Source organism: Chelmon rostratus, chromosome 7 (assembly GCF_017976325.1).
Source record: "Chelmon rostratus isolate fCheRos1 chromosome 7, fCheRos1.pri, whole genome shotgun sequence".
In the NCBI taxonomy this organism is placed as follows: domain Eukaryota; kingdom Metazoa; phylum Chordata; class Actinopteri; order Chaetodontiformes; family Chaetodontidae; genus Chelmon; species Chelmon rostratus.
In genome coordinates, this window is record NC_055664.1 from 25,907,575 (window position 1) to 25,919,215 (window position 11,641).

An 11,641-nucleotide genomic window follows, 5' to 3' on the forward strand; every position below is an offset into this window, starting at 1 on the left:
AAATCTTGTGTCAAAAGTCATTTTTTTTAGCTGCACTTGTCCAAACCAGTCATATTACAGGCAGAAACAGAGCCATTTACCTGGGTAACAGTCCTCAGGGAGAGATGGCTGTTATTGAACTTAACAGCTGTCGTAAACCACCAATATGTCAAAGTTCACTGTACTTTTCGCCACATGAAGAATCAGATGTGTTTGGCTCCATAAATCAGTGAAGCTCAAACATTCAAATGAAGTAACAATAAGCAAAGGACCAAAGGAAATCCAAAAGAAAAGAAGAAGCCATGTGGCAATAAAGACTTTATTATATAGTATATTTAACAAGTCTGCGCTAACACACTTCAAACTGCCATCCATATATAGATTCACACCTGGGGACAAGAACAAACCCCATTCCTTCATTTCCTGTGAAAAGCCACTGTTACATGCTTGAATGTAACTTCGAGAACGTTACCTGGGTGAGTGATGAAGTCAACAGGAGAAAACATAACTAATCTATTTTGTTTAATTCAAAAATTCTTCTTTCAACAGAGGGGATTTTTAAATAACAGCTCAATTTAAGTAAAAGGTGAGACTCATGATTTAGATAACAAATTTGCTATTAAAAAAAAGCTAATTTGCTGAGGTATTGGTTGGTAAGTTGCTTTAGCTAAAATGCTTCCTGTCAGGATGCCATTTGGGGCTTTCGGTGAGTCAAATTCTAGCAACAAGCAGCCCGCAGCTTTACTCACGCACATGTTTTTTTTTGCTCTTTCAACACAACAATACAGTACAATAAAGTCTTCAAGCAGCTAAAAAACAGACCTACTGTAAACCAGAGCAGCAACAGGCAGCATGAAATGTTCAATGATGGGAAACAAAACATTACAAATGTAAAGACTGTTAATGTGAAAAGACAGAAATGATGTGATGCAATGTAAAGAGCTACAGCTAAAGCAGCAGTACAGGTTTGGCTTAAAATGTACTCTGGTGGAAGCGGATGATAAAATTGAAACTAGTATAAAAATATGTAACAGCAGCAAGCGTGTCTCAGCATGAAGAAATAGTTTCTCTTCAGTGTGTTTTGGTGGAAATAAAGAATGACGATCAGTGACAGGAAGGGAATGAAACCCCTTCGCTGTACAGAGGGCATCAGCGGTGTGTTGTTCAGGATGATTTATACTCTCCCCACACTCCCACCGTCTTGCCGTCCCACTCTGAGGTGGACAGACACTTGACGAAATAATGTCCCAGGTCGTGTTTAGAGATGGCTCTTCCTTTAAGCATGTTCTCCATCGCCGTGTAGCGCTCTGTCAGAGGAAGGTCGTCTGGAGGGAGCAAGACAGAAGCAAAACCTTACAGAAAATATAAGGAACACGTGAATGCTCTGCAGCTGCAGTTAATAAACTGTACCAGCCGAAGACGTCACAGAGAGAGAGGGAAACAAATGCAGCAGGAAATCAGATTCAAAAATACTATAAAAACAAAAAGTGTCAAATCAATGATCTAATTTCGTTTTAGGTTGAGGAGGCGAATCTACGATGTCTCAATCTGTGCATCTGAAATGTTTTTCTCTGTTTAAACACTTCACATTTCTGCATTCAAATGTCTAAAAACGACTGCACCAGTGGTATATATTTTGTTGAGTTGTGCACTTACATTATCCCAAATGTTTTAAACAATGTTAGAACAGAGAGAAATGTGCAATTTCATTCAAGGAAACGGTGCGTTTCAATTGGCCGCATCTGATGATGACACAGCAAACGCCAGGAAAAATGTCAGACTTCCGCGAACGTGACTAAACGTTGCGTGAATACAACGTTAGTACATCACATGAATATGAATTCTGCCGGAGTCACATCAGATAGATTTTTATCTGTGGTTGTTTAACAATGAAGACTCCCATGATCCCACACTACTTAACCACGTCATCAAACTGTTTCTTTTCACTGACTGACTAGAGAGACCCCTAGTGGCAGATACAACATACTGTGTGTGTTTAATAGACACTTATTATACTGGTTGCTCATCAGTCTGATTTTGCCCTTTAATGTTATTTTTTCAAATTTGCTTCAGAGCTGTGCAAAAGAGCAATTTCACACAAAGTAATGTCGAGAGCAAAACTTATGGCACCAATGCTTTTTCAATTTCTTCCACTTGTGTTTGGAATAAAGCTCTCAGTTTCTACTTCTTACTGACCACCGATGTGAGGAGGCATGACGGCCACGTAGTCCAGCCCCGATGTCTTCAGCACTGTGTGCATCCTGTCATGGTCCTCTGTCACAGGAATCATGCGAGGGGGGACTTTGGAGCGATCCCACAGCAGGAAGGCTGGGGGGGATAAGGAAAAAGATGAAGAGAGTGAGTACAGATGAAAGAGAAGCAGAGAAAAGTAGAGGAGTTCACTTCCTGTTGTCTCCTTTGCACAGAAGTTTGTCACGTAAATGAAATTTTTATTCGCTTTTTTCCTTATAGTTTTAATGAGCCGTCATGATCACTCTCAGAAGGAAAAGGCTGTTAAATAAGTGACAAACGTATCCAACAGAGAATTAAACAAAAAACGCATTTCAAGGTACTTTTTCAAACTCCAGATCAGCCACATAACAGCCACTCTCTTATAATTCTTGCACTGGGGCATCGTACCTGACATGCAGCCGACCACTTTGCGGATCCCACGAGCCTTCATCGCTTCAACGATGTTCTTGGTGCCTTCAGACATCACGGTGGTCGGGCCTGATGAAGACAGATCAGATCTCAGACTCATACTGTTGTACAAAGTAACTAAATATTCTAAAACTGAACTGGAGTTCAGTTTGGAGACACTGGGACTTTACTGTGTTTCCACTGGCTGACAGTTGTTCCACTGTAGTTCAGAGAGCTATTCTACTACAGAGTCAAGTACATACATGAAAACACAAGATTAAAACCTTAAAACTGTAAACAGAGTATTTAGAGGACCAGAATTAAGTCTGTACTCTAACTGAAGTTGTCAATGAAGCATTTTTCTACTACAGTGTCGCTACTTTTGATTAATATATTCCCAATATTTATTTGAACCCCATCTTGTATCCATGTTGTCTGAAAGTTGCTTTTTGTGCAAGTTGATTTATCTAAAATGAATGAGTTGCTTATTAATTGAATCATGGAAATGTTGGCCTGTACAAACCAATGCACACTGTCTTCAGTGTAAAGTCATATTGTAAATCCTGTCCAGTCCTGTTTCACGTTCTGTCACACTGACACAACGTCACAGATGTCGTAAAGGCCTTATGGCGACCTCTACTGAATGTTCTGCATTATTACACCATTAAAACTTACAATCCTTGTGTAAGGTGAACAGGGTCAGTTACATAAGGAGACGTGAACTTTAACTATCAGTGTGGAGAAATATTTTATTTATTTTATTTAAATGTAAGGTTGCTTCTGCGCACTGACCAGCTGCTGCTGCATCCTAAATATCTGTGTCCATGAATGAAAAAGACAGGGCTGCACTCAGCCATGTATTGTTTAAGACGTTCACTCAGTCATTAACAAACAAAATATTGCTAAGTGTGACCTGCTCTTCTTTAAACATGGACACCAAGTAAGTATTAAAAATGCAGAAACTACAAACTAAACTGTAAATTTGATTAATGCAGTGCCATTAGTGTACTAGTGTCTACGTCTGGGATGAAACTTATTTTAAGTAGACAGAAAAAAATAAGAAATGAAAGTTTTCTTTGTTTTTCTTCAAACTGCAGAGCCTTACTGAGATCGTTCCTGGTGCCCAGGATGATGATGACAGCGTCCTGGCCCTCCATGGTCCTCTTCACATCCTCTTTATTAAGCACGTCTCCCACCTCCACTCTGGATGCCTTGTGGTCAGCGGGCAGCCTAACAGGGTCCCTCACCATCACCGTCACATTGTATCCTGAGGGGGAAACGTGGAAATGAAGCAGCTGACTGTGTCATCTGGCTCAAACTATCACTGTCACCTCGGCGGCTTTAGTGCTGTCACTGCTGCATGCGTTGGTGAACATGGCAAGTTTGACATTAAAATCCAACAGGATGACATGATTTAAACTTCTTCAAACTGGAACAAGAGTCTCATCCAGAGTCGGCTGTAGTCGGTGGTGAACTTCACCACCTCCATGAAGGTGATCCCACCCCTCCTGTATGAGCGAGATAGCAAACTTCTCTTACTATCAGCTGTCCCTGTCACAGTGACTCAGCAAAATGCTAAACTCTAACGTCTAACATGAGTCAACGTTATTTTTTTTTCGGAGGAGAGGAAGAGCAAATGTTGCACAATCAAATTAATCATATGGCATTTTGTGTTTTTTATAAGATGTTTGAGTGAGTATTTGTCTCTCTGCAGGAGCGAATGACAGCAGGGGCTGATGTTTAAACCTTATTCTAAAGTGAGTTTAAAAGAACATAATTCATCCGCCAGTTCAACATTTAAGTTGATGTGAGTTTAAGGAAAAAAGATCCACTTCTGAACTGTATGTAAATTAGATTACATACTGATGGCTGAATACCTTGATGTGGATTTGTGGTATTATTGTGGTTTAAGGTATTTTCAACACATTTACACAAATGGAAACTTTGAGAACAAATAGTTTGCGAATCGCAAAGTTAAACTTTTACACTTTGATAATCCCAATGTAGGTCACATGTCACGTTATGTATTGCGCTACACGTCATCACGTTGTTTTATTGATTTATTGCCCAGCTCTGAATCCACAACAGAAGTTAATGTGGACAACTCGACTCTGTGAAGCCTGGACTCTGGTTTTATTTCATTATGAATAATTTATGTTATCACTACACATCTGCTGTAAAACTAAACTACTTCAGACTCAGCTGAACAACGTTTTGATTGATTATTAGACCCTCGCAGGACAGGGGGCTGCTGTGAGCTCAAGTTTATCCGCTGTTTAACCCCAAAAGGGGGGAAGATGACTGACTGATCCGGGTCTACGAAATAAGTCCGACCGCTACAAACCCAAACAGAAAGTACTTCTTTTCTCTGTGCTGCAAACTCCAACTGAATGCAGAAACAATCTGATGTTACTGCGGGGACTTACAGGAACTGATCAAAGACTCGTTTGTGTCCTGGAACACCAGCAAAAAGCAGTTAAACGATCATTTCTGTTCTGTTCTCTCTGTTCTGCTTCCGTCCTCACCTGCAGCCACCGCTTGCGGCAGCGTCGCCTGCCCGGTCATTCCCGTGGAGCCGAATATCGCGACGTTTTTGATGGAGTCAGACATTGTTCCTAAACACCGAGTTTCACGACACAGCAGCTTCAAACTGGGAGATAAACTGCGTCCGACGCGGAGGACACTTTCACTTAACAACCACATTCGATATCGTCTTCTTCTACGGAGTTTTACAGCCGCTGACAACCACGAAGCTGCATTACTGCCACCCTCAGGTGTTATTCTCCATCTTTATCCATTTTTGAGGGGAGGTCCTGTGGCGTCCCTGTAGAGCCCTCCTTCCAGTCCTTACAAAACGACAAAACCATTTATTCCTTTGCATATTATCTCCATATTCTAATGTGCTTTTAACGGTGTCCTCTACCCTGTTTCTGTGTCATTCTTTGTAATATTGTGTAAGCTGTTAACTGCAACTGCAATTTCCCAGCTTGGGATAAATAAAGTATATCTATCTATCTATCTATCTATCTATCTATCTATCTATCTATCTATCTATCTATCTATCTATCTATATCTCTGCTTCTTTCCTCTAAGATCATCACAAATACTTCACTTGTTTTATTTCCTGCACTGAAGTCATGTTTAGACAACTTTGTAATACTTTACCCCCCTTCATGTTCATTAAATGACATTAAATGCATGAATGTCGTTTCATTGCATATGCATCGTGCTGTGTGTTTTATCTGTCTGCTTATCAAAACGAATACTTGTATAATGATGGGTCTAGTCGTCTGTTGGACTCTCACATGGGGAGCCTGTAAAGGAACCTGACTTCTCTCTGTTCCTGACAAACCAGATTAAAGTGCAACACACACACGCACACATTGCCTTTGGCACGTCAGTTGAAGCCCGCACACACACGGACAGCAGAGGTGCTGTCGGTAGCACAGGGCTGTGTCATGTACCCGTGTTTTTTAAGCGCAGCTTGGAGCAGGCATTAGTTTGCCAACCTCGCACACCCAGGCAACATCTTTAATATTCTGCCCTCTGATAAAACACACTCATACCATTAAATACAAAGCTTGACTGGAAAACCTCTCCCCTCTAATAAAACACAGCCGCGTCCGTCATGTCTAAATTTCCTGCATGATATAAGAATATGTTCAGCTGTCTCAGCCTCATGACACTGATTGCAAAGGCCTGTTGGATGTTTTCCTATGATGAAAAGTGTTCTGTTAAGGTTGCTGTGCTCAGTCCTCAACCTGCTTAATATTACTTGCTCTTTCCTATTTTTTCTTCTACCATGTAATATACCCTCTCTGTTTTGGATTGAATGTAAAAGTCTCCCTTTCATTGCATTATCCCATTGCTGTTGCCACTGTTCTCCACTCTTTGCCTTTCTTCTCTAATTCTGATCATTTAATACTGACTTCAACCATTTCATTTTTGTCTACTTCTTTTGCCAATTTGTCTGTTCTTTTGTTTACCGGGAAACCTGAATGTGCTTTTACCTTTGACTCAGTTTTTTAAACAATTTGATTTCCTGTTTTGTTTTGTTTTTTCATAAACATTTTATTGAAAATGTACAAAGCAAAGTATGGCAACATTCACATTTGCTCCCACACAAAGAGTTAAAGGGAGAAGCTTTTTTCTGCAGAATACATGACACACCTCCTGAAATTTTTCATTTAAATTCTTTAAATTACACTCTTTAGCTTGTGCTACAAGAGGGTTACTTTCTTTGAAAACATCTTTCAGAAGTAGCAGCTGAAGTGATGCGATGTTTAGTCGACCTCCTCGATGGTTGGGCCAAAGGATCCACCACCAGGAGCGGCACCACCAGCTCCGGAGAAGCCACCAGCCATACCCTCTGGCATACCACCGGGCATGCCACCAGCACTCTGGTACAGCTTAGTGATGATGGGGTTGCACACAAATAGTTCTAAAGCCCAAACTAGCCCGTTTTGAGGGTGTATCATGTGGTAGACATGTCCGGCAGCTGCCTTGTTTCATAGAGTCTGCATGGCTGCAGCGGGTTGCTTGCTTAAAGTAGCCCTGCTGCTCACATGTTCTTGTCAGAGCTAGCATTATTACAGTGAACTGAGACTGTTGATCTCTTTCCTTTATTTTAACTCACCAGTCTCATCCACTTTGCTGATTTCTACCAGCCTTGGTATTCCACGAAAGTGTCTGAAAGTAACCCAAACCAGGTCTTTTTGAAAGGTGGCAACACAGTGATTTGTTGGAATCGGAATATGAGATTCAATTTTCTTTCATTGATGTGTTTATATATATAGGCTGTAGCTAAGGTGAGTGTCCGAACGTAGCTAACATCATAAAGAGTTCAACATATGCAAGCTTTGAAAGTGGGAATATTAGTGCAGTTTTCATATGACTGATGAATATTAAGCACATGAGATGATTCAGGGTAGAACAATGGTCGATGGTTCTGGAGCAGCGAATGGAGAAAAGCTCAATCCTGTTCTTTGCTATACACAAGTTGTGCTTGTAATACACAGAGGATACTGGCCTGCTTTATGATTTTTTAATACATCTCCTGAGGGCCTCCAAAACAGACTGAGTATGAGAGACCTCAAGTGCACTTAGCCCTTCTGCTCCCCTTTTCACTGACAACATTGCCTTTACACACTGGCACAGGGCTGTGAGGTGCCTGTTGTTATGCAGACTTTTTGATTTCCATCAAAATACAAATACAAAATACACCAAATACCAAATACAGACTATTTACCTTACCAAAAGACAACTTAATACTTTTAAGACAACAAAATAAATAAAGAGCTTGGCAACACAGTTTCGATCTTTAATGTGGGGAAAACAGTAATGTTTTACTTTAAGTATTTTTAAAACAGTAGGGACAGCAAATACTACATTATTGAGTATATTAGCGCATATCAAACTCACCCCAGACCACATTTACCAGCTGAAATTACATCATTAGCTTGATTTAGGTGAATAAAGTAAGCTGTTGAATGACAGGACTTAAAAACAGAAAAAGTTCAATTATCAGTAATTTTTCTTTATTTAAATATTTGGATGGAAATGAAACGTTTCTGATTGGCTCCACAGCCAGAGCCCCACCCACTTCTTCTTCGTGGAACAGAAACTTGAAAAAGGGGAAAATGGGAGTCCAAACATCCATTCTGTTTTAACTTTAATGACAAGGAGATATTAATTAAGTGGTCAGGTAGTTAGTTAGTGGGAAGTTACACCAATTTAACGGCCATGCCTAAGGTATGCTAAACTTGAGTCAAAACTTGTAACAGTAAAACAACAGTAAAAGTTAGCTAGCTTACTTTAGCCTTAGTACTAGGCTAACGTTTTAGCTAGCAGCGTTATTTGAAATTTAAAACGTTTAGCAGTTATATGACTCAAAATGATTACAAACAGTTAGAAACAAACACGATTTATTTTTATTTTGGTAGTTGCTTTATGTAACAATTGGCTTTGACATTTTGAACGTTTGATTTCCGCCTTAAAGCCGCATCTGCAGCTGAGAAACAGCGTCTTGTGGCTTCTTGCTAAAAAAAAAATCACTGACAGCCTCTCTCACTCCCTCTGTCTCTCTCTCCCTGCTCGCCGCACTAATGCTGATATTTCTCTCCAGCATCACCAGCGGAGAGGCGGAGGAGGAGGAGGAGGAAGGAGAGGTTGTGTCAGGTGGAAACTAGGACCTCTATGGATATCATCATCACCCTCCACCGGCTCGCATCTTCAGCACCGACAGCATCTCCCGGCCGGCGGTCACCGCTGCAGGCACACAGCGCTCTTTTCATGCGCCAAAGCGTTGCATTTCCACGGTAGAGACTCCCCGGGCTGCTTCTGTAAATACCCTGACAAACCGCTTCCTTCGTCAGTACGGACTAATCGAGGGAGGACCCCGCTGGAATAAAAGCGGAGCATCAGTCTCCTCCATTGATAAACCGCTCTCCTCATCGATTCAGTCCAGCGACGTCTTGGTATCAGAGGAGGACAAAACCGCTCAAAAAAACTGACACTGAAGCTGAAGGTAAGGCCGATGGAAGAGCGACAGGATGATTCCTTTCTCATGGGATGTCGTTTTATTTTGTCATTCCCCGTGTGAGAGCTGGGAGTCGGTGCATGGTGGGTTTTTTTCCTTTTTTTTTTGCAGGGACGCCGGCCTGCATTTGGGTGCAGGGTACCGCAGTGAACCGACGAGGGGACGCGCTGTTTCATGTCTTTTTTTCACCTACATGCGTTACATGATGCATGCCGAGAAAAGTGCTTATGATGTCTGCAGAGCTGGTTGTCTAATTAGGAAAGACAAATTGATTAAGAAGCAGAATAGCGGCCTAGTGTATGCGCTATGATATCACGTTGTGTGTTATACCGGATCAGTTTAGGTTTCTTTATAACCGATAACTTTCATTTCAGGACGGTTAGGTTGCGTTCTGTGGCCTTTTGGCAAACTGTGCCCCGGTGCAAACAGCAACGTACCTATCCAAGCGACAAATCTCTACAGGATCACTACATATTTCTGCAGGAAGTTATCGTGTGTCCCTGGCCTCACTGTGTGACCTCACATTACTTTTTTGCCTTTCTGCCCCTTGTGGTATCAGTTATTCCTGAATCCTGAGGGGATTTTACAGCGGTGGATTTCATTCAGATTGCTCTATATATGCTTTGGTAAGACAAGGCCAACAGCAGCATAGTTTGCTTTAGCAACTGAAAAAGCAGATGCACTGTAGCCTGTCGAGTCGTTATGTGGTGTGTTTGATCACAGCTGCAGTCAAAAGTGAATATAACCTCAGTCTTTCCTTGAGATTGTCTAATATGGTCGCAAATTGGCTTAAATTTGACAGTCATTTAAATCTGGACTCCTGGAGAGCCGTGCAGGCAGGTGTACCGCAGGTTAGCGAGTGAGCTTTGGTTTGTTGGTGCAAGGTGTGTGTGTGTGTGTGTGTGTGTGTGTGTGTGTGTGAGTGTGTGTGTGTGTGAGACAGAGAGACAGAGAGAGAGGACATATATTACTCATGTTGTGGGGAAGCATGTCCCCATAATGTCAATCATTACATTTGAGGATGAAGACTGAGTTTAAGGTCAGGATGAGGTTAGGGTGAGGGTAAGGACTGGGGTTAGGCAAGTAGTGGTTATAGTTATGGTTAGGGCAAGTATCCAGGAAATGAATGCAAGTCCAAGTAATGTCCCCAAAAGTGACGGACACACAACTCTCTCTCTCTCTCTCTCTCTCTCTCTCTCTCTCTCTCTCTCTCTCTCTCTCTCTCTCTCTCTCTCTCTCTCTCTCTCTCTCTCTCTCTCTCTCTCTCTCTCTCTCTCTCTCTCTCTCTCTCTGTGTGTGTGTGTGTGTGTGTGTGTGTGTGTATGGATGGAGGTGTTAGAGGGGGATGAACAGGACAGAAAGGAGGAAGGCAGTGTGATTATAACCCTAACCTTTTAACCCTAACCTTTACATGCAGTCACAAGGAGCAATGGCTGTAGTCATTTTATTCATTTAATTCAGTCATTTCATCATAGTTGATAGCAAACATCTATAAAAACTACTGGTAAGTTCAGTGACATTTAGTGAGACAGTTAAATCCCCTCACTCTGATAATTCGCTGTGCGTTCATAGTAGCCTGTGGTACATTATAGACTAGTGTTTTTTTTCCTTATTCTACTTTTCTTAAGTTAAAGCCCTGTGCTGCCACTAATCAACTTCTGTAATACACCTATAGGATGTTGTAGTGTGTGTATGGTTCTCATCAGTTTGCTTGTCCTCAAAAGTAATTAAAATGCTCCTACATTACTAGGTTGTCGTATGTTACTACTATGCTTTGGCAACTTTTGTACTGGTCAATATTATACTATTTGCTGTTCATGCATACACATACTGTACACAAAGTTCAGCTCGCAACGTTGATTGGTGTTCAAGTGGTCCCTGTAGATCTTCTCATACGGCTGGAAAGCCATCCAATGTTGTTCAGACAGCAGACTGACATACTGCTGGAAGACGGGGTCTGCTAGCTCTCTTCTCAGTAGATATTCATGGGAGGGGTCTTGTTGGTAGAGTCTCCCCGTGAGTAGTGCTGTTTGCATGCAAGCTTGACTCCTGCGATCAGACGCATTGTCCACAGAGGCTGCCAATGCATCTTACTTTTCACATATTGCATTAGCGGTGGTAATTACAATGGTTGTAGTTGTTTAGATTAGAAAAAAACAACAGTCGGCAATCACCTGCATTTCACCCATGACCTGCTGCTGTCTTGTGCATACACTTGCACACACTTGCACACACATGCACGCACAGATACATACACACGCACTTATATTTATGTGTACAGAAGTGAGTGTGTGTGTATATACGTACATACACACACACACACGCACACACGCACATATATGTACAATATATATATTCATGCATGCACATATACACATAATATTTGCTACATACAGCTGTGGTATGATATTGAGGTCAACATTAAGAATCTACAATGGTATAGCAAAATGATTATTGTCTCACTGTACAATATATTACCCTGCT

General features: G+C 41.4%; 1 protein-coding gene across 1 annotated transcript; it reads right to left on the minus strand.

Annotated features, from left to right (window-relative positions):
• Nucleotides 1-279: 279 nt before the first annotated feature.
• On the minus strand, nt 280-5,367 carry blvrb (biliverdin reductase B). Its single transcript, XM_041940526.1, has 5 exons — nt 5,145-5,367; nt 3,725-3,886; nt 2,620-2,709; nt 2,176-2,307; nt 280-1,304 (listed from the first exon to the last, which is right to left on the minus strand). The coding sequence occupies exons 1-5, from the start codon at nt 5,320-5,322 to the stop codon at nt 1,144-1,146; spliced, it is 723 nt and encodes a 240-aa protein (XP_041796460.1). The 5' UTR covers nt 5,323-5,367; the 3' UTR covers nt 280-1,143.
• Between the last annotated feature and the right edge of the window lie 6,274 nt (nt 5,368-11,641).